Here is a 23952-nt window from a genome sequence, read left to right as displayed (position 1 = left end):
TGAGGTATTTTTACTTTATAGGAGTATTTCTAGTTTTCAGTACTTTTACTTCTACTCCACTACATCTTAGAAGCAAATATTGTACTTTTACTCCGCTACATTTTTAATTCCGGACTTTCACTTGTAACAGAGTATTTCTACATTGCAGTATTGATACTTTTACTTAAGTAAAACATGTGAGTACGTTTTCCACCACTGCACGCACGCACGCACGCACGCACGCACGCACGCACGCACGCACGCACGCACGCACGCACGCACGCACGCACACACACACACACACTAGCCTTTGTACTCAACCCTGGCCTTCTGGGCAGCACACCCCCCCCCCCCCCCACCCCTCTTTCATCCTTCCTCCTCCTCCTCCTCTGCCTCTGTTGTGATGATAAGCAGACATGCAGCCCATTAGCCGGGGCTCCCCTCAGACACCAGGTGTGCCAAGCCCCTGTCCATAACGAGCTGCTGATAAGAAGCCATTCGGTGGGAGTGGGACGGACTACAATACCCACAACCCCCTGCGGGCGGGCGGGCAGGCAGGTGAGTGCTGCTCTGATAAGGAAGTGGTGAGGCGGTGCTGTCTGTCACCCCGCCCCCTGGGTCATTGCATACACACAGACACACACATACACACAGTGGTGTAAAGTAACTAAGTATATTTACTCAAGTACTGTACTTAAGTAACATTTTGAGTTTTTTTTTTTACTTTACTTGAGTATTTCCAATTGTCATACTTTTACTTCTACTCCACTACATCTCAGAGGCAAAAGAACATACATTAATCACTTTAGCCCTATTTTTATACCTTTATACCAACGCGTTGCGAAGCGTTGGTATAAAGGTATAAAAATAGCTTCTAGGTATAAAGGTATAAAAATGAACTTGTAGATATGCTATCTTCAAAGATTTTAGTACTTTTACTTTTGGTACTTTAAGTATATTTTGATGCTAATACTTTTGTACTTTTACTCAAGTAGCATTTTGAACACATGTGCCTTTTACTTGTAACAGTGTATTTGTATATTGTGGTATTGCTACTTTTACTTAAGTAAATATATCTGAGTACTTCTTCCACCACTGGTCAGTGCACACACAAACACAACCATACGCACACACGCACGCACGCACGCACGCACGCACGCACGCACGCACGCACGCACGCACGCACGCACGCACGCACGCACGCACGCACGCACGCACGCACGCACGCGCGCGCGCGCGCGCGCGCGCACACACACACACACACACACACACACACACACACACACACACACACACACACACACACACACACACACACACACACACACACACACACCTGCTGTTGGACAGAGCTGCTGTGTGTTCTTTCAGGTGAAGATAAGGCCCCATAGCCTGGAGGCCAGTGGCCATTGTAGCTAAAGAGCCCAGGTCATTGTCTTCACCTCCCCACTGGGAAGCAAGGAGAGCGGAGGGGAATGAATAGGAACCGCATTAGACTATCAATCCGGACCATCTTCAGAATGCCTTTGAAGCTATTCTTAGCCCCCGATGAAGGCCTCTCCTAAAGGCAGCTCTCTAACCCAGTGGTTCTCAAACTTTGTCACGTCAAGGACCCCCAAATTGACACTTATTAGCCCGCGGACCCCCATTTGAAAAGATAAGCCAGGGACCCCATAAGAGAAGATTTTTATTACGGCTCTAGCAGTGATTCTCAATCATTGTAATTTAAGGACCCCCCCCCCCAGTTTGACATGCATTAGGCTACGGACCCCCATTTAATGGCATTTCTATCTCTGGGACTCCAATTCATATTGTAAAATCAATGTTAATCTAACTCTGAGAGCGTACAAATGGAACCAAATGGACCCGTTAGGGTTCATTTGGTTCCATTTGTACGCTCTCAGAGTTACAGACCCATAAGGGTCCATTTGGTTCCTATAAATCATTTAGCTGGGGACCCCCTGGTATCCCCTCAAGTACCCCTGCGGGTCCCCTGACCCCACTTTGAGAACCAATGCTCTAACCGCACCGATTTAGTCCCGACTCGGCGGCGGGAGGCGTTTGGAAAGCGTCTGCTCGCCGACAACTTGTTGTAGGATAGCGTCGTTCTGTCGCGGTCCGGACCTCTATCGACCCGACGATGAGAAACCGAGCATGTTCAGTCTTTGGGCCGACTGGTAGAGCCGTGGGGTAGAGAAGAGGGGGGAGAGAGGGGGGGTAAAGGTTTGGTCCGAGCTGGCTCCGCGTTGCCAGATTATGTGAGTGAGTGAAACAAGCGACCAGGTCTATGAAAACAAGCCCAAAAGAAGCGATCAGTTTCAACACTTGAGCCCTATTATATCAGCTATTTTCAAAAAATAATCTTGAAAGCAAGCCCAAATAAGCAACTACACTTCAGAAACAAGCCCAAACAAAAGCAACCGGCAACTATGAGTATTTACAAGCCACTTTACAGGAAAACAAGCCCAAAGTCGCTTTTAATAAGCAGACACTGGCAGGCCAGCCTGCCAGCTCCAACGCATTAGCACAACAATGTGCGCATCGGCCGACCGCTTGCGCTGAACTAAATGCCAACTTTTGCCAACAGACTACCAGTCTGTTGCAGTCTGAAGTAGTCTGTTTGGTGGAGAGTCACCTTAAAACTTTAAGCTGTTTTTGTGCGCTGGCCCTATACATTTTGCATGTACAAATTCATTTCAGGTCGTGTTGTTTATTTGCGCGAACCGGCAGTCCAGCTGCCTGCATGGCGGGGGAAGTTGTGTAATGTTGTTTGCGTTGAAGTACACAGACACGCACACACACCTTGTCTACAGTCAACAGAAAAAAGCACGGAGGAGCACAGAATAGCGGAGAGGGTGAGACATGACAGACATTCCTGGTTATTCTTAGAATGGAGCGATGCAACAGCACTGCTCTCAAACCTCCAATTGCAGTCACACAAACGCAGTGGTAGAAAAAGCACTCAAATGTCTTACTTAAGTGAAAGTATCAATAGTGCAATGTAGAAGTACTCTGTTACAAGTAAAAGTCCGGAATTCAAAATGTACTTGGGTAAAAGTACAAAAAGTATTGGTATCAAAAAGCAGACACATAACAGATAGCTGTGCCGTTCAAGTCAAGAAAAAATAGAGTCACACAGAGTTTGTGTCACCTTGTCATAAGTCCACACCCCGCTGGCCAGCTCCACGCAGAAGATCACCAGCAGGCTGGCAAAGTACTGGAGAGAGAGAGAGAAAAAGAGAGTTAGTAGTTAGTTTTGTTATTCCGAACTTAGTATTAGAATATTAGAATTAGTATTATTCAGTTATTTTTATACTTTTATGCAATCATCATACACTACTACTGAATGCACCACAACCCACTTCCAGAGTTCTCAACGTGCCTGAAAATGAAGGCACGGCCGGAACAATTACCATACTTTAGGCCCGAAAACCCAGAAAAGGGTCATTGTGTGCTTAATGTCCTCAAAGTCACGCATCCAACAAGCTTTGAACTGAGCAGATTGGACCTTCCGTCCCAGAGATAATGGCCAAAACATCTTGAAAACGGCCACTTTCGCCGACTTTCGATCGCCGATTGTCGATTGAGTTTTGGCCATTGTCGCCTGTTTCTCTTTAATAACACTGGCTAGGAAGGTCGGACGGCGACAAACTAGGTACCTGAGTAAAGTTCACTTTGAGCTGCATCCAACACATCAACTGCCATTTCCGTCTGCCTTACCGTTAGGCCGCTAGGGGCAGTTGAAATGTGTGGGTTTTTTTCTGTGTTTTTTTTTTCGCAGGCCCGGCCCGACTAATTAGCATAGATTTTGGGCCCGGCCCGGCCCGAAATGTAGGGTTGGGTTCGGGCAGAATTGGAGAACTCTACTTCATAGACCTTCTTAATTTTTCACTTATTTTACTTCTCATCTGCTTTTGTGTCAAAGCAGATGTTTTATTGCAAAGCATTGAAATGAAAATTGTGCAACAGAAAGAGACAGAGGAGAGGAGAGGAGAGGAGAGGAGAGGAGAGGAGAGGAGAGGAGAGGAGAGGAGAGGAGAGGAGAGGAGTCATGACAAGCGAGGACAGAGACAAGAGACAGAGTACTAAGATGCGTAGTGTGTTTAGACTAGCCAGTCAAACACATGTTCTGTGTAATGTCCAGTCCAAACTAATGCTCCACTGTTAGTCTGAAGGTGTCTCTATGAATGATGGTGGCACTAATGGTGATGATGGGATGGAGGCCACCTCCCCTAGACCGAAAGGGCAGGCGCAACACCCATCATGACTTCATCTTAACCCATTCAATCCGGGAACAGGTCTCTGTCATTTTAGATTTCTTTGGCTATTCAAAAATAGCAGATCTGCAATTGTTTTTTTTATCGTGAAAATGTTTGCAAATATTCGAATATATGTATTTTTAAAGGGAAACTTTTTTACTAATATCTTCTCTGGGTCCCTATTACAAAATATTACCAAATATTACTTGTCATTTTGGGGGTCCTTGACATGAAAAGGTTTGAGAAACACTGATATAGAAACATCAACATTGCAAAAAACTGTTAGGATTTAGAAGACATTTGTAGAATCCCCCAGAAGGAAAGATTTGAGTTCAAAATTTTCGCTTAAAAATATATATACATATTCAAAGATTTGCACAAACTTTCACGATTTAAAAAATCTGATCTAGGCCCTATTGTCTAGGCTCTTTTCGTTCAGTTTCGTTCCCATCAAGTGGATCTAAATAATCTCTGCTTCTTAAAAAAGATCTATTGGTAGTAAGTAAGAAACAAAGGTTTCGCCATCTGTTTTGGCGCATTTTGTTTTTAATCAGTGTTTAAAAGTCGGTACTATTTTCTTAGCAGCGTAGTAATACTTTCAAAGGGGTGGTGCGGTTTTTGGCACGTGATTCCCGTTACAGCCAATGGGGTCGCCTCGTTACTCTCACCATTTCCTGCAACAACAGCCATGGCAACGCTAACGTCCGACGAAAAGAACTCAAAACGAAGAAAATATCCTTCAAAAGCACGTCAAAAGGACTCGAACCGATGCTATATGAATCTTATGTCTGTCCAGAAAGAAGAGGTTCAGGAATTTACACGGACAAGATGGGATATAACTACAACTAGCCATGGATACACGACGGTCGTCTGTCCCGACCGAACTTCAACCAGGTGTTTGCACTTTTCCATTTACGGCCCGTACATCTACATAAACGTTCAGATTTCAAATATAAAGTGCTTACTGCATGGCCACTAATGTCACAATTCTGTAGGGTCCCGCAGAAGTACCCGTATATTCCGTATTGTTCAATAAAGAGTATTCTTAACCGATCGGTGGCCATTTTCTCATTGATTTATAATGTATCAGAGTGCAATACACCTCCCATCCGATAGGGTCGCGTGGTTGAAAGGATATGGTGAAAATGGCCACCGATCGGATTAACATGCTTTTTATTGAACAATACGGAAGATATAGGTACTTCTCTGGGCCCGTACATAATTGTAACATCCATGGCCATAGGTAAGCATTTTAAATCTGAAATATGAACGTTTATGTAGATGTACGGGCCGTTAATGGAGAAAGTGCAAACACATGGTTGAATGTTTCAGGGCTACTACAGAATGTGTGTCAACGTTACTTATAAACGTCAACATTGTGTGGATATGGGTTCTTACAAGCCTCCTGAGGACGCTGGGTTTCACGCAACATTCTACCAGCGTGTTATTGACAAAAAGACATTAATGTGATTAATGTGAGAGGAAAACGGCAGAAGGATCAACTCTCTCAAACAGAAACGTCAGCAGGTGAGGGGGGGGGGGGGGGGTACTCGCATTTTAACATGAGAGACTGAAATAATTTATTGTGTTATCAGATAAAAACATCTATTGAAAATAGCAGATCTACAAGCTCAGAACGCATCACAACGCGTTGTGAGCTTGTAGATCTGCTATTTTCAATAGATTTATTTGGGGGGAGACACATTTTAACATGAGACTGAAATCATTTTTTATGTTATCACATGAAAAAAATCAATTGAAAATAGCATATCTATAAGCTCAAAACACATCACGTTGTGAAAGTAAAACTAACTCAAAATTCTACTTTGAGTACAGTAGCCTACTTTAGTAAATGTACTTAGTTACTTTACACCACTGAAAGTACAGGTACTAAAAAAACCTACAGTACTCAAGTAATTGTCCTTTCTTGCTGTCCACCACTGCATCTCACCAGTGCTGATAAAGCCCATAAACTAATTGGCAATATGGCCAAGTAAGAGATTGTAAACAAAACATGCGTGTCAATATTGGACTGTCAAATATTGATTTGTCATTTTATGATTGTATGGGTGCTATTACTGTATTTTAAACATTCCCGTGTCATTTCATCCATGTTCCATCTCTGTGATAACTCAGACATCTTTACATCGTTAACAGCTAATACACCAGATGTTGTGATTGATAAAGAGTCCAGGGAAGTGTCTGTATTAGATAGCCTGCACCTTTGACTTTAGCCTAGAGGAAGCCTTTATGACCAAGATCATTAAATACCAACCACTCCTACATACCATCTCAGAGATGGGCTATTAGGTGCAGACTATTTGTTTTTATATTTGGCAGCCTATAGGACATACCCACATACTGGCTGTTAGAGGGTTTCAACAACTTGGGATGCCCAAAAAGAAGGCAAAAAGGTTGGCAAAGTATTGTGCTGTCTCTGTTGTAATTGGCGGAGACGGTGTTACTTATACCCATAGAGTACTGAGTGACATGCCTATTGTATCATGAAAACATATTCCAGGATTATGTGAATGTAACCTTACTGCACCTATAATATTTGTGTCCCTGTATGTTTCTCCTTTATGTGGACATAAATAAATGGTTAAAATGTGTGTGTGTGTGTGTGACGTGTGTGTGTGTGTGTGGAAATGAACCACCCTTCGCTGACCGCTACAAGATCTTCTGTGAGAGAGTCATCCGCCATGGCTTATAGTTGACCAAGAGGTGCTGAAAATAAACCAGCTACAAAGGATGTTCGTAAACACAGTGAAGAAGCATGAGGATCTTGATGCTTCAAACTACAGGTAACTCAAATACCATGGGTGTCTTTGACAGTTCTGGGAAACAAAACAAAAACCTTTATGCTGAAAAGTATATTATAGATGTATTCCCTCACAAAAGAGTATATTTAAACTAAATTGGCTATCATTGTGAATACATCTTTACTTACACACTTGTGCTCATCTTTCCCTAACATTTTATGATGCAGGCAGGATAAATTGAAGCGGAGGTTGACCCCTGATTTCCCCCAGCTGGTTTTTCACTGCCCTACCAAGTGCAACATCTCTGAACATACATACATGTCCTTCCTAGGTATTTTTAGGAAAAAGGTTTGGTGATGCTGCAAGACATACGCATTGAGTCAAGTTGGTGCCCCAAATCCATTAATGGTGTGATCAGTGGTCATCCAGAGGAGATGCAGTCTGCACTTTAATATTTTGTCATATTTGTATACTATTTTGCTGCCGTTGCACTGTCAACCAACATTTCTCTGTTCATACCTGTGAGTGACACAGAAGGCCTGATCTTGTGGGTGGGTGGGAGGGTTGATGTACAAATGACACATGCTGTGACACACTTTGGTATTTTAATAAATATTGTATACCATATGTTGTAATAATTTGGAGCTTTATTTATTTTAGTCTAGTCCATTTTTGGCATTATTCCAATCTAGGGGGCTGATTTTCAGCCATTTTGGGTCAAGGAGTGCTGCTTTTTTCCCCTACCTTTCAGTACACAGTAGGTTGTGACATTTTCTATGTATGAAATATAAGCTTTTATCTAAATGTACTATGTGTATGTTTCATTGTGCTGGGTGCCGATCACTTCAGTAGAAGCGTTTTCTTTCTACATTTCATGATCAAAATTCAAATATGAGTACACTAAGGCACCAACACTTGTTTCAGGTGTTAGGTACATGTATTTATGACATTTGAGAAAGATTTTGTGTTGCCAAAAACACATTTTACAAGCAAAAACAGCAGCACAAGATTTTCGTTTTTTGGTTATTCACTTTTATACACATTTCTGGCTTGTGAAAAAATACTGCAGGATTTTGTGCGGAGAAATTTTAACCCAAAGTCCACAAGGGTATTGTCTATGCAAAAATGCATTGAAAAAGTAGATCCAAGTCGTGGGAACGAAATTCATTTTCTAGGCACTTTTTGGTGGGTCACCACACGGCCTAATCTACAAACTCGTAGCGCGGCAGTCGGTGCCGCACTACATTTTTTTGTGTCTAATCCACGTTGGCGTTATTGAATGGCGACACTGTTGTGGTTTTAAAATTGCCAATAAAGTCCTATCCTATCCTCAGCCAGATTTATACCTAATTGTGTGTCTGATGTGTGCGGACCAAAAATAGCCAATCTACAAGCTCACAACGTGTCGCACTCCAACGAGTTGTGAGCTTGCAGATCGGCAATTTTTTTATGTGCGATGCCACGTGCAATGAAGTACATCAAGCCCTTTACAGTCACTGTGTCAGGGACACACAGACAGGAATTAAACAGCCCTCTGCAGATAAACAGAAAACAAACACGTGCCGAGTACACACACACACGCACGCATGCGCACGCACACACACGCACAGACAAAAGCAGTTATTATAAAGATGAATGCGTGTGACAGGCCTGTCAGCGGGGGCCTGGGCTGACACAAGCTGTTTGTGTGGGGAGTGTAAATACATGGTGGCAGACAGATGGCTCTGCCTTTGTTAGTGCAGTCCATGTACTACACACCAACCAGCCCATACCTAGACGATACACACACACACACACACTTAAGTAAAAGTATCAATACTGCAATATAGAAATACTCAGTAGTAAATTTACTTGAATAAAAGTACAAAAGTATTGGCATCAAAATGTACTTAAAGTACCAAAAGTAAAAGTACTAAAATGTTTGAAAATAGCAGATCTACAAGCTCACAAGCTTGTGAGAATAAGTAATCCATCTCTCTCTCTCTCTCTCTCTCTCTCTCTCTCTCTCTCTCTCTCTCTCTCTCTCTCTCTCTCTCTCTCTCTCTCTCTCTCTCTCTCTCTCTCTCTCTCTCTCTCTCTCTCTCTCTCTCTCTCTCACACACACACACACACACACACACACACACACACACACACACACAAGCGACTTTACAGGAAAACGAGCCCAAAGTCGCTTATAATAAGCAGACCTGGCAACACTGGCAAGATCTTGCAGGCTAGTGCTGGCAGCTCTATCGCATTTTTTGCACAACAATGTGCGCATCGGCCGACTGCTTGTGCTGAACTAAATGCCAACTTTTACCAACAGACTACCAGTCTGTTGTAGTCTGTTGTAGTCTTAAGTAGTCTAAAGTAGTCTGTTTGGTGGAGTCACCTTACAGTTTTTCACAGTTGTTAACACACAAAAAGCGAAAATTCTGCAAAATTTTCACAACCTTAACTTCATGTACTAATCGCTCGACCCAATTTGGCACTATACTTCACACTCCCTTATCTGCATTAGACTCTGACTTTCCTTCTTTACACTCTGAGGTCAATTACATTATCACCTTGTTGTCCAAACACTACACAAAATGTTCAGTTGTTGCACACACTTCTCACATAAAATCTCAAAGCATCAATCTACAACACACCTTGTTGTCCACAGGGGCGGCCTTAGTGATCTGGGTTTCAAGAGCTAATATGTGGCCCCCTATGCACCCCCCCACCCCCCAAAAAAAAACAAATAATAATAAAAAATTGTAAAAAATAAAAATAAAAATAAAAATCGCCCCAAAACACGGTCACCCCGATTTTGTTTGCGGAATTTGTGGATTTTGTTTGGATTTTTTTTCAATAAAATTCGGGGGCCCCCTGAGGTTCGGGGCCCGTTTCAATTGAAACGGGTGAAACATAGGAAAGGCCGCCCCTGGTTGTCCAAACACTACACACAATGTTCAGTTGTTGCACACACTTCTCATGTAAAATCTCAAAGCATCAACCTACAACACACAAATAGTCAAATCTCTAAACATTCAGGTCTGGTGAGCAATTTGCACCACCGGGCTGCTCCAGTGCGTGAGTGGTTCCAGGACCACCCACATTTTTCCGTTCTGTACCTTCTGCCTTATTCTCCTTAATTTTTCCTGAGTTCTTTTGAGCTTGGAGGTGGAAGGTATATGAACGGAACCCACAGAGCCGGGTCCCACTGCTCCAGGCCATGGAGGAGGCTTGTGGCGACGTCACTGTTAGGGCTGTGAATCTTCTGCTATCTCACGATTCGATTCCGATTCTTGGGGTCACGATTCCGATTCTTTTCCGATTTTTTAAAAACAAACGATTCTCGATTAAAACATTTTTTTTTTCAATTACTGTAAAAATCAGGGAAAAAAAGAAAAAAAAATCCTGCAGCCCTAGTCACTGTTGAGGCCTGTCAGGGCTTCATGCGCCACTTGAGGCGTTTCTTCCAATGCTTGGACAGGGAGAACATTGCCTATGATGTGGATGAGGCCCTCTGGCCAGACATGAACCGGAGGCATGATGCCTAAATCATGTAGAGAAATACAACTTATTTGGCTGCATATTTGTGTTTTGTTTTATGTTTGACTATGAAAAAAGTAGGCCTACACTGAGTCATTTTACAAAAGGATAAATGGCTCATTCTCCAGAGTCATTGTCATTCATATGGTGTGTTCCATTTATATGATTGTGTTTTCAATTTTGCCCTGCAGTGTGCTGTAAATGCTTGGTAGTGTGCAGCACATGCTTAGTTGTGTGTACTGTAATGAATGATATGTGTGGTCATTTGAAAATATGGCTGTGTGTACCAAATGAAAACACGAGTTCCATTTTGTGAACAGTTAAGAGATTTGATAACAAAGAGATTTGATGGCAAAGAGTCATCTTGCGAAGGGAGTGTAGGGTTTAGCATTTTGTGTGTGAGGTTTTCAGTTTTGTGTGTGCAGTTTTGAGAAAGCCGTTATTGTTTTGAGAAACGTGTGTTAACAATTGTGAAAAACTGTAATAGAGCTTACACAGAGGGTAAGCGGAATGGAGGGAGAAGGAGGACAGGTGGACCAAGGGAGGGAAAGAGAGGGGGAGAAAGAGAGAGAGAGAGAGAGAGAGAGAGAGAGAGAGAGAGAGAGAGAGAGAGAGAGAGAGAGGGGTTTAAGTTTAGGCAGAGGGGATTGCTGTCTTTAAGTGGCAAGGAGGCCTATTTTTAAGCGACCTTTTCCCTCCTCAAGTGGAAACAGCCAGCAGGCTGCAATCTAAAACCCCTCCCCAGCTTCCCCTGAAAACCCATTGTGCCTCCATTCAATTCAATTTGCATTACTATTGGACTTTATCGTGCGTCCACCTTGCACAACAAGCAGCAAAGTGAGACAAAAGCATTTTAACTTGGGGTCACGGCGGGGAGGTATACCAACACGGTGGGAAACAAAAGCAGTCCAGACAATGCAAACAAGTACGACAAGACGAGATGCCACGGCGGTTACGATGGCCGATAGGTAAGTGTCAGTTTGTCAGATAGGTAAGTGTCAGTTTGTCAGATAGGTAAGTGTCAGTTTGTCAGATAGGTAAGTGTCAGTTTGTCAGATAGGTAAGTGTCAGTTTGTCAGATAGGTAAGTGTCAGTTTGTCAGATAGGTAAGTGCACGTTAAAGTCCAACTGACCGGTATCCACGTAGCGCTGATGCTAATTCGTACCAAACCCACAGAGCAGGCCCCTTCACCCATTCAGACCGGGAAAGCATCGTCATTTTAGAATTTTAACCACTTTAACCGTTATCTTATACTTTGGGCTATTCAAAAATAGCAGATCTACAAGCTCATAGCACGGCACTGAGCACTATGAGCTTGTAGATCTGCTATTTTTGAAAAATCTTAAAAATGTGTGCAAATCTTTGAACATATATATTTTTAAAGCGAACATTTTTAACTAAAATCTTTGCTTCTGGGGATTCTCCAAATGTCATCTAAATCAGTTTTTTTTTTGAAAAAAAACTGTGGTTCTCAAACTTGTATTTGATCGCGGACCCCCATCTCAAAATATGTTGTTCCAGGGACCCCCCAGAAGCAAAGATTTGAGTAAAAAAAGTTCGCTTTAAAAATATATATTCAAAGATTTGCACAAAGTTTCACGATTTTTCAAAAAAATCACAGATCTACAAGCTCATAGCGCGGCACTTTTTTTTGAATGGCCAAAGTATAAGATAATGGTTAAAGTGGTTACACAGATGCGTTCCCGGTTTTAATGGGTTCAAATCCTGCATCCTCCAGCGCTACGGCAGCGACAGCACAACCGAGCGGTATCGCCTCTACCGTTGCATTCTGCTAATGCAGGAAAAAAGACGATGAAAGCGTTTTGTCATTTCCGGCGTTCCTGGGGGTGTGTGACTGTAACTAAGAAGCCATGTCTGAGGTGTGAACCTTTAGAACGGCGGGCTAACGGTTACAAAAGCGCGTTCTATAACAGAGAGAGCTCGTGGCTTCATGCCGACCACCATAAGCCAAGAAATCTATCCAAGTGCCAGAGTGTCCATGAGCAAATTAACCTTTATTTTATGTCACTGCTTAATGTTCTAAAATAGCCTGAACTAGAAGCACCACAAACACATTGCATCGGGACTTGTCGTGAGCTTGCAGGTCTGCTATTGAAGGAAAGTCAAATAATAGCCGGTATATTGGCCAAAGCAATATATCGGTCGGTCTCTAGAATTTTAATAGCAGCTTAGAACATCCACTCCTTTCTTGTCTGTGTGCATGAGGGAGCACTGCAGATGTAAACAACAAGTGTTGCCGTTGGCGATGCTGGCGCAGCAGCCATGTGTGTCTGTCCTTGGGAACCACCGGGGAACGTCCCCCCCAAAAAACGTTAGCCGGCTGGTGAATAAGGCCCGTCCCGTCCGTTCGTAACCCTAGCAGCACTCTCTCCCTCTCAGCCTGCCCTCAGCAGGTGGGGACAGATAAAGTTACCCCATTGTCATTGTCCCCAGTGCTGGAGATAGTATTGTCCCCCCTCAGTGCGTCAGCGAAACACAAGAATGCCCTCTGGCAGACTGGCCCTCTACAGAGAGAGGCTCCAAACTGAGGTGAATGGAGTTGCCACTGAGGGGGGGGGGGGGGGAGAGGAGAGACGAGAGGACAGGAAGTGAACCTGTCCTACCATGAACACATACGCACAGAAGGCAAGGCCACACTACGGGATCAATAGTGTGTGTGTGGGGGTGTTGAGAAGATTCCTTATACTGTAGATGAACTGGGGCCCTTGGAAACATGGCTCTTTTTTTTTTTATCCCACGATTTTGAAACCCATTTTTTCACGCAGTGCCAATTGCCTGTCCATGTAATCCCGGGCGCTACTCTCCCTCTGCCAGCCTAGGGAGAGCCCAGAACTGAGCTCATGCCTCCTTCAATGCATGAGGAGCTAGCAAGCCGCTTCTTATCACCTGAAAGGGGGAGTTTCCCTGGTAGGACACATGGTTGTCAACATTGTGTCCAAAATTCTATGTGACTCATGATGACACTTTCTTTTCCAGTTGAAAGTACATCACTTTTCCTCCTCTCCTGTCCTGCTGGACAACTGGTTGGCCCATGTTTTATTAATGCATTCAGTCTGTCTGTCTGTCTGTCTCTCTCTCTGTCTCACGAGTCACTGCCTGTCTCTCTGTCTGTCTGTCTCTCTCTCTCTCAGTCTCTGTCTGTCTGTCTGTCTGTCTGTCTGTCTGTCTGTCTGTCTGTCTGTCTGTCTGTCTGTCTGTCTGTCTGTCTGTCTGTCTGTCTGTCTGTCTGTCTGTCTGTCTGTCCCTCTCTCTCTCTCTCTCTCTCTCTCTCTCTCTCTCTCTCTCTCTCTCTCTCTCTCTCTAGGTGAGTGATTGAGCAGGATCAGCACACCCCTAATCTCTCTGATGTATGGCAGAATGAGCCTTAAAGGGATACTTCACTTTAGGGCCGGGGAAACATTTAAAAAATATATTAAAAATAAATGAAAAAAGTTATGGAAAATTCATGGCCCCCTCACGCATTAGTAGGACACTCTAATGCGTGAGGGGCCATGAATTTTCCATAACTTTTTTCATTTATTTTTAATATATTTTTTAAATGTTTCCCCGGCCCGAAAGTGAAGTATCCCTTTAACTCAATCCCTCTCGCTTTCTTCTTCGCTCTCTCTCTCTTTCAATCTCTCTCTCTCTCTCTCTCTCTCTCTCTCTCTCTCTCTCTCTCTCTCTCGCGCGCGCGCACGCACACGCACACGCACACGCACCCGCACCAGTGTTGGTTTTGCCGACTAAAACTATGACGGAAAATGTTGGTCGACTACCTTTTGTCACTGACGAAAACTAAATAAAAACTAATCAATGATGACTAAAACTAAGACTAAATATATTGACAATTTTGTCAACAAATAAAAACTAGAGTCAAATGTTAGGGCGTGACTAATGGAGAAGAGATCCAGTAGAATTAAAAGACCAGTCATTTTATGTTTGGTTGTGCTCGGGTGTTGCGCTCTGAAAATAGCAGATCTACAAGCTCACAACGCGTCGCGCTGCAACACGACGCATTGTGAGCTTGTAGATCGGCTATTTTCAGCACGCAACCAAGTGTAAAATCAGCCATTAAGACGCCATCAAGGCACCGCCAAAACACATTTTAGTCGACTAAATCAACTGTAGATTTAGTCGACTATAATTTTATGATATTTAGTCAACTAAAACTAGACAAAAACTAAAACATTTCAAATGACTTAAATATGACTAAAACTAAATGGAATTGTATTCAAAGACTATGACTAAAACTAAATCAAACTTTGCTGTCAAAATCAACACTGACACACACACACATACACACTTTCTATTTCTCCCTCTCCCCCTCTCTCTCTCTCTCTCTCTCTCTCTCAGGCCCTGGCAGATTCAGGCAGTGTGCTACCGGTGAATAGTTTTACAGACTGCACTCGTCTGCAGAAGTGCTCATCAAGCAGGACGCTGACATTGGCAGACAGCACAGTAAAAAATACTCAGCGCTCACTTAACTCAGAAAGTAGGCTATACACTCATGATGATGAATTACATGAGCATGGAGGCTTTTTACCGTGAGAGTTGTGAACGCAACGCGGCAGGACGACAGAGCACAGCCAGCCTCTCAAACTCTGCATGATATGATCAGCCTGCATGGGCACCGTGTCGGCCCGATCCCATCCCAAACCCAAGACCCAAATCTTGCTTTTTAGTTGTTTTTATTTTGCCCTCTGGCTTTTCTGGCGGCCTTGTTGGAACATTCATAAAGCCAATGGTGGAAAAAGCACTCACATATTTTACTTTAAGTAAAAGTATCAATACTTCAATGTAGAAATAGCCGGTATGAAAATGTACTTAATATACCAAAAGTAGAAAGTACTCATTATGCAGAATGTCCCATTTCACGAGTTTTCAAATGTATACAATTTTGAAAATAGCAGATCTACAAGCTCACAATGCGTCGTGTCGCAACGCATTGTGAGCTTGTAGATCTGCTATTTTTAAATGGCCAAAATGTATATAGGGGCTGAAGTGGGTAATGTACAGTATGTTTTGTAATAATAATCAAAATCTACAAAGTAACTAGTAACTAAAGTTTTCAAATAAATGTACTGGAGTAAAAGTATATTATTTGGATCCGAGATGTAGTGGAGTAGAAGTAAAAGTACTGAAAATTGGAAATACTCCAGTAAAGTAAAGAATACCTCAAAACTGCACTTAAGTACAGTACTTGAGTAAATGTACTTAGTTATTCATAAAGCTGCGTGTTAGGTGAGATGCTGTCAGAGGAGGCTTGGGTGGCAGTCCGGAGCGCCTGACAGCGTTTTGGATGGTAATACCACTGGCACACTGAAATACAGAAGTTGTGAACTAACACCAGGGGCTGAAGGACGCCTACCTACCACAATTACAACCTGCTCTTCCAACAACAACCAGTTGAGCTCAGCATAGTTTCCACACACACAGACATACGCAGCACATATACAGCACATACGTGTGTGTGTGTGTGTGTGTGTGTGTGTGTGTGTGTGTGTGTGTGTGTGTGTGTGTGTGTGTGTGTGTGTGTGTGTGCCACTACAATTATTTGACAGCTTTAGATACTAGTTACTTTGCAGATATAAATTTGTGTATTATAAAACATACATTGACTTGTAACAGAGTATTTTTATATTGTGGTATTGCTGTGTGTGTGTGTGTGTGTGTGTGTGTGTGTGTGTGTGTGTGTGTGTGTGTGTGTGTGTGTGTGTGTGTGTGTGTGTGTGTGTGTGTGTGTGTGTGTGTGTGTGTGTGTGTGTGTGTGCGTGCCTGCGTGCGTGCGTAGGTGCGTGCGTGTGTGTGTGTGTGTCTGCGCACAAACAAACACACATGCATGCAACCACACGCACTCACTCATGCACGGAGGAAGAGCGAGAGTGAGCACAACAAACACCTTACCCAGGACAGGAGCAGCAGATTGCATTTCAGTGTGCCGCAGTACCCCACCATGGCCACTATGATTAGAAAACAACACACTGCTATGATGACTGGATGGACCGCCGGGGAATACGTCAGGACCGCTGCTTCCTCCAGCCTTAGAGAGAGAGAGAGAGAGAGAGAGAGAGAGAGAGAGAGAGAGAGAGAGAGAGAGAGAGAGAGAGAGAGAGAGAGAGAGAGAGAGAGAGAGAGAGAGAGAGAGAGAGAGAGAGAGAGAGAGAGAGAGAGAGAGAGAGAGAGAGAGAGAGAGAGTATTTAAGAAAGAGTTATCACAATACAGGACTTCTACCAATGGGGGGGTGGTTGATTCCAAGAGCTTGTAGATTAACATGGCCCCTTGGAGTGCTTGTGTTCATTAACCCATTTAAAAAGGGAACGCATTTGTGTAATTTTTTTTATTTCTTTGGGCTATTCAAAAACAGCAGATATACCGCGCTATGAGCTTGTAGATCTGCAATTCTTTTGAAAATGTGTGCAAATCTTTGAACATTTTTAAAGCGAACATTTGTAACTCAAATCTTTGCTTCTGGGGGTCCCTGGAACAACATATTTTGAGATGGGGGGGGTCCGCGGCCAAATACATATCATTTTGGGGGACCTTGACATAAAAAAGGTTTGAGAACCACTGACATTATTAGCAACATACGTTTAAAAAAAAAAAAAACTGTTAGGATTTAGAAGACATTTGAAGAATCCCCAGAAGCAAAGATTCGAGTTACAAAAGTTCGCTTTGAAAAAGATATAGCGCTATGAGCTTGTATATCTGCTATTTTTGAATAGCCAAAGAAATCTAAAGATGACACAGATGCGTTCCCTGGTTTTAATGGGTTAAAATGTCAGGGTTCCCGTGTGATACGTATGTCACCACTGTGTCCACAATTCTGCGGCTCATACTGACACTTTTCTTTCCAGTTGAAAATGACATCACTTCTGATTCCCAACTCTCCATCACAGTACATCCTATCCTGCTGGACAGAGCTCCTCTAACTCCATGCTCTATACCAGTGGTTGTCAAACTTTTTGCTCCTGCGTGTTAGCCCGTCCCATGATCAACGCAACCCTGCCCCTAAGGTACAGCATGTCACGAGGAAAACTTGAGGGAATATCTGTTTCCATAAGGACAGCTTTAAAATAACGTTATACTTGATGTTTAACCACTTGAGCCCCAGCATCCCTATTCTGGTGTGGAACATTAGCCAAAAATAGCCGATCTACAAGCTCACAGCGCGTCGCAACGCGCCACGTTGTGAGCTTGAAGATCGCCTACTTTTTTACAAAGAGATTTGGTGTAGATTGAAAAAGAACGCACCAAGTACGGTGCAACTCAGGTCCGTTTTACTAAGTGGTGAAGTGATATTGATGAATTCCAAATATTATCAAGGGATTCTGTGGCCCCCTTGGACTTGCGGCACCGCACCCTACGGTGCCACAGCAAGCACTTTGAGAAATCCTGCCCCATACGTCTCATTCTCTATGTTGCATTTATTTTGAGCTCTCTCTTTCTCTCTCTTCTCCCTCTGTCACTCTCACATTCTCTCTCTCTCTCTCCCCATTTGCCAGTCTCACTCGCTCCCTCTCTCGCTCTCACTCTCTCCCCCCTCTGTCACTCTTGCTCTCACTCTCTCTCCCTCTGTCACTCTCACTCTCACTCCCCCATCACTCTCTCTCTCTCTCTCTCTCTCTCTCTCTCTCTCTCTCTCTCTCTCTCTCTCTCTCTCTCTCTCTCTCTCTCTCCCTCTCTCTCTCTCTCTCTCTCTCGCTTTCAGTAAACAGTGAGGGCATTCTGCAGGAATGTGGATGTCCTCTCCAAATGTTGCACTCACCTCCAAACAGTGGTGGAAAAAGTACTCAAATGTTTTACTTAAGTAAAAGTATCAAAACTGCAATTGTAGTGGAGTAAAAGTACAATATTTGCTTCTGAGATGTAGTGGAGTAGAAGTAAAAGTACTGAAAATTGGAAATACCTAAGTAAAGTAAAAAATACCTTAAAATTGTATTTAATTACAGTACTTGAGTAAATGTACTTAGTTACTTTATACCTCTGCCTCACAAATGACAGATGGGAGAGCTGGGGGATGTGTCTGGGAGTGTGACTGGAAAGTTTTGAGGTAAATGTATTTGGAAGGATATTGCAGAGTGCCTGCCCCGGTCCAACGGGTTCCTGCAGGGTCACGTATGAAGCCCATCAGATGCATGATTCAATTAGATTTTCATTAGAGGGGTGACGGGGAGTATAGAGGCGACAACCGGGTGAGCTGTAGAACTGGTCGCTTCCTGTTACCCTTGGCCAACCCACCCACCCCCTTCCTTATTTGTTCTCTCAAGTTCAGGCGTTCCCACCTCTTCTGTATCAGGGACCACTTGAAAATCTTGAAGGCATTCGATGGTCCCACCCATTGGACCACTTAACCCTTTAAGACCGGGAACGCATCTGTGTAATTTTTTTGATTTCTTTGGCTATTCAAAAATAGCAGATATACAAGCTCATAGCGCGAGCTTGTAGATCTGCTAATTTTTTTTTAATCGTTAAAATTTTTGCAAATCTTTGAATACATATGTTTAAAAGCAAACATTTGTAACTCAAATCTTTGCTTCTGGGGGAATTCTTCTAAATCCTATTTTTTTTTTAAATTATATATTTGGCCATGGACCCCCATCTCAAAATATTTTGTTCCAGGGAACCCCCCAGAAGTTGCACAAATGTTTACTATTTTTCAAAAATAGCAGATCTACAAGTTCATAGCGCGGCACTCGGTGCCGAGCTATGAGCTTGTATATCTGCTATTGTTGAATAGCCAAAGACATCTATAAAATGACATACAGATGCGTTCCAGCTCTTAATGGGTTAACGCGGCAGCCGAACAGCCGAATGTTACATCCTCCAGTGACATCCTCCATGTGCCATATATATCGGACCCCCCACCCACTTTTATGTATCTAAGCTGCCTATAAAAACTTAACTTCGGTCGATTATATCTCCCCTTCAATAATACCAATTGGTATTGTGTTTTATATCATTTTTATCGTTAGGCCCAGTTGCAATAGAGCAAGTGGAAGCTGGTGTTCCGTTATGCAGAGTGGTAGCATTATTTGGTGTCAGCCCTGGTACCATTTCCAAACTTAGGACCAATTTATGTGAGACTGGTGAAGTCAACAGGGAAGACAACCAACCAAGAAGACCGGTTCCTCACCCTTGCTTCACTGAGGAACCATAGTTTTTCTTCCAGAGATTTACAGGCAAGATTTGCACAACGCTACCAAAGACAGATGTCAAAGTTGCAGGACCCACGCTCAGGTTGTCATACAGCTCTGACTGGCACACACCTGCCTGCAAATGGTACGAGAGCTGACACCAAATAATGCGTAATCTGCGTAACGGAACACCAGCTTCACTTGCCCTATTATCCTGAAGGGACAAACGTGGCATCTTTCCATGGGGGCAGTGTTGCTGCTTGGAGCATACACAAACTCAACAAAGTTGCAAGACCCATGTTCAGGTGCCAGTCACACACCTGTCACTCAGCAGGTGTGTTCTGGCAGGTCGCTCAAAACAAGAGCGATTACCAACAGCGCATTGGGGCATTTTGGCAATTATTTTGGAGGCGCTACCCACACGTTTAGCTGTGTTGCTCATTCCACAAATGCCCGATCCTTACAAGCTGTACCACGTTGTACAGGTGACTAATCAACAATAAAAATGATACAAACACAATACCAATGGTATAATTAAAGGGACTGCACCATGAATTTTAACTTTTTTGTGTGTTTTTGGCCTCCCCTACCTCTCTTCTATCCCAAACAAATCCCCAGTTTGAACACTTTCACAGCATATCTGGGGTTTTATGTAAATTGGTCTCAAAACAGGCCAAACTGATTTGCCCCCGCACGTGACGTCACAAGCGATACAATCCCTCCCGTTTTTCAGTTCCAACATTTTAAAAAAAAATGTATTTCCTTTTTTTTTTATTCTTATTTTTTTACTTTTTCCACACAGAACCAGGAGATAACATGCACACGAACTGGCTCAATAGCGCCACGTGCCAAATCAGGACAATGTGGTATTGCAGGTGAAAGTGCTTTATAAGCCAGAGAGAAGTTAGTTGGAATGAGTATATCTGAGGCTTGATTTAGGCGCAAACCTTTTGAAAAACGTTTGAGGGACATAAACAATATGATATTAAATATTTGTTTTAAATTCATGGTGTAGTTCGATATAATTGACCGAAGTTAAGTTTCCGAACATGTTATGGGCAGTTTATAATGAATTTAATCTGTACATTTAGATTTTCTATATTTTTGCGTAGTTGTTTCTGTTACGCTGTTGTTTTGTCCAGTTGTTTGAGTGTTTAATGTTTAATGGACCACAATGGAAACAAGCCTCTGGCTTTTTGTGTCATCCATCTGCCGTGTTTTTAACTCGTTGTACTGCCTGTACCTTTAAAAGATTGTCAATAAAGTATTCAATCAGTCAACCAATGGATCACTCACCGGGTGTGAGCTGTCAGGGTCAGCACAGTGTTCAGATAGTCCCTGAGCCAAACCGCCACGCCCAGGACACATCCTGACATCAGCTGGAGGGAGAAGGGCACAAATCATAGAGGACACATCAGGACACATCCTGACATCAGCTGGAGGGAGAAGGGTACAAATCATAAAGGTCACATCAGGACACATCCTGACATCAGCTGGAGGGAGAAGAGCAACACATCATAAAGGACACATCAGGACACATCAGGACACATCCTGACATCAGCTGGAGGGAGAAGGGTACAAATCATAAAGGACACATCAGGACACATCCTGGCATCAGCTGGAGGGAGAAGGGCACAAATCATAAAGGACACATCAGGACACATCCTGGCATCAGCTGGAGGGAGAAGGGCACAAATCATAAAGGGCACATCAGGACACATCCTGGCATCAGCTGGAGGGAGAAGGGCAACACATCATAAAGGACACATCAGGACACATCCTGACATCAGCTGGAGGGAGAAGGGCAACACATCATAAAGGACAGACACATGTTAGAGGGCACATCCTGACATCAGCTGGAGGGTGAAGGGCAACAAATCATATAACGACAGACACATGTTGCAGTGGGCAGATAGCATTTCAGCATTTCAGTCACACAGCAAAAACAAAACAGTAGGCATGTTGGTGTAGTTATCACAAGTAAGACGCGCGAACGCTGGAAGCGAACGCAGCTCGAAGATAACAATAAGAAGAATCGAAAGGAATGAGCAATTGTAGAGAAGTGGGTGGTACAGTGAAATTAGTGAGAACGGGGCCGCCAGAAGAGTTTGTGAAATGTGTTTGGTTTAGGCATGTTGCAGGCTGTTGTGTTAATCAGAGCATCGTCTACATTCCTGGTGGTGCACTCTGGCGCACTCTGGCGGCTGCACACAGGCAGTGCACGCACGTGAGTCACATGGGGGCGCGAGCCAATGAGAGCGCGGCTGCACACAGAGACACACACACACAACCCGAGCACGGTTGCATAGGGTGCGTTCGGAAATACAGCACTGAGCGCACTGGCCAATACAAACTAATAGGCGAGTGCGCTCCGGTGTGCAATATCCGAACGCACCCATAGTAAGCTCCACTTGGGCGGAGGCGCGGCTTCGCCGCGCCTCCTTCCGCGTTCGCAAACATTGGTGGAAAAAGTACTCACATTTTTAACATCAAATCAATACTGCAATGTAGAAATACTCTGTTACAAGTTCGGAATTCAAAATGTACTTGAGTAAAAGTACAAAAGTATTGGTGTGACGCATTGTGAGCTTGTAGATCTGCTATTTTCAAAAGATTTTCAAAAGATTTTCATACATCTTATACATTTTGATACCAATACTTTTGCACTTTTAGTTAAGTACATTTTGAATTCCGGACTTTTACTCAAGTAAATGAGTGTCGCGCCTGTCACAGCCATGCGCAGACCAAGTTCTGCCAGGGAACTCAGTGCAGTTGTTGGCGGCCGACCATTGGACCGCCCCAGCTCCGCGCTCACATCCACTCATCCAATAACACTCATTTCATTCTCAGACCGCTCTATTTAAACTGGAAGTTTGCACTTCTCAGCCGGCTTACTTTTGTTGCTGCTCATGCTATTGCTGCTGCTGTCACTGCTGTCACTGCTGTCTTGCTAAAATTGCTGCTCACCCTCCACCACCCCAGCTACCACCTGTTGTTTTGGATCTGCTGTTTATGTACGGGGATTCAGAGTCCCTATTGTTGGGAGATGCGCTTTATCAGAGAACCTAAAAGCAGATCCAATTCATCGCCAAACCATAATAAATATATTGCTCATTTATATTCAATACAAATATCTTATCCTTCATAAGTTGTCTTTATCCATTCATGAGTTGTCCTGACAGAATAAGAAGAGTATTTCTACATTGCAGTATTGATACTTTTTCTTAAAGTACAAATTGTGAGTACTTTTTCCACCACTGTTTGTGGACCCTTGGGAGACGCCACTGGATCTAGATAGAAGACCACCTGCTGCTTCTCTTACCCAGAAGAGTAAGTTGAGAGCGTAGAGCAGGCAGCGCAGGCACCTCACCGCGTCCTCCCGAGCCATTCTGAGCACACAAGTACACTCCTCATGTTAACCCGAGTCACCATGGCAACAGTCACTGTCAACAAATAAGGAAGGGAGGAGGAGGAGGGGGGACATGTGAATACATTTGAATAATCAGTGGTTCCCAAACTTTTTAGCTCGAGAGTCGAGACCCAAGAGAGAAATTGAATAGACATTTGCCCGGGACCCAAACTAGTGAAAATAGCAGATGTACAAGCTCTACAACGGATCTACAAGCTCTACAACGCATCCCGATGCTATGCGTTGAAAGCTTGTAGATCGACTATTTTCACTACTTCTTAAACATTTGTTTTCAAATGTATGGAATTTCTTATATTTTGGGTATTTATTTAGCTCTGGTCCATAGCGTTAGAATGAGTTCTAGCCATGGTTCACATGACGCTCGTCTGTCACAAGCGTCATGGCGCTACTTGTACCTGTTTTTTTAATTTGACATTTACAACCAGTACATCTACATAAACGTTCAGATTTCAAATATAAAGTTCTGACCCCAAATTCACAGATGTAACAAGTTAAAGCGCCCGGGTCTAAAGTACCCGTATCTTCCGTATTGTTCAATAAAAAGCTTTTTAATCCGATCGGTGGCCATTTTCTATTATTACTATTATTTTTTTGTATTATGTATCAGAGTGCAGTACAACTCCCAACCAATAAAGGCGCGAGTTGAAAGTAAATGCAGAAAATTCGGAGAAAATGACCACCAATCGGATTAAAATGCTTTTCATTGAACAATACGGAAGATGCGGGCACTTAGACCCAAGCGTTTTAACTTGTAACATCCATGACCGTGGGGTAAGCACTTTATATTTGAAATCTGAACGTTTATGTAGATGTACCGGTTTTAAATGCAAAATGTTCAAAAAGCAGGAAAAAGTAGCGCCATGA

At 43.3% G+C, this 23952-nt stretch overlaps 2 protein-coding genes across 2 annotated transcripts in view; both read right to left on the bottom strand.

The window, feature by feature from the left end:
- The window catches only part of tspan12 (tetraspanin 12), a 35661-nt gene that overhangs the window by 10104 nt on the left and 1605 nt on the right, over positions 1 to 23952 (bottom strand). The window contains exons 2-5 of the mRNA XM_080420836.1: positions 22981 to 23101; positions 20955 to 21037; positions 16428 to 16563; positions 3131 to 3196 (exon numbers count right to left, since the gene is read on the bottom strand). Of these exons, the coding sequence (XP_080276962.1) occupies positions 3131 to 3196; positions 16428 to 16563; positions 20955 to 21037; positions 22981 to 23046 (351 nt within the window). The 5' untranslated portion in view covers positions 23047 to 23101. The remainder of the gene's footprint in view (positions 1 to 3130; positions 3197 to 16427; positions 16564 to 20954; positions 21038 to 22980; positions 23102 to 23952) is intronic.
- Positions 22933 to 23952, bottom strand: part of socs2 (suppressor of cytokine signaling 2) — a 267878-nt gene continuing 266858 nt past the window's right edge. The window contains exon 4 of the transcript XR_013932601.1: positions 22933 to 22948. The gene's annotated coding sequence lies outside the window, so the exon portion shown is untranslated. The remainder of the gene's footprint in view (positions 22949 to 23952) is intronic.

Source organism: Gymnoscopelus braueri (assembly GCF_963280865.1).
Source record: "Gymnoscopelus braueri genome assembly, chromosome: 23".
NCBI lineage: Eukaryota > Metazoa > Chordata > Actinopteri > Myctophiformes > Myctophidae > Gymnoscopelus > Gymnoscopelus braueri.
Note: the sequence above shows the minus strand (reverse complement) of the source record. Positions and strands in the feature narration are given on the sequence as shown.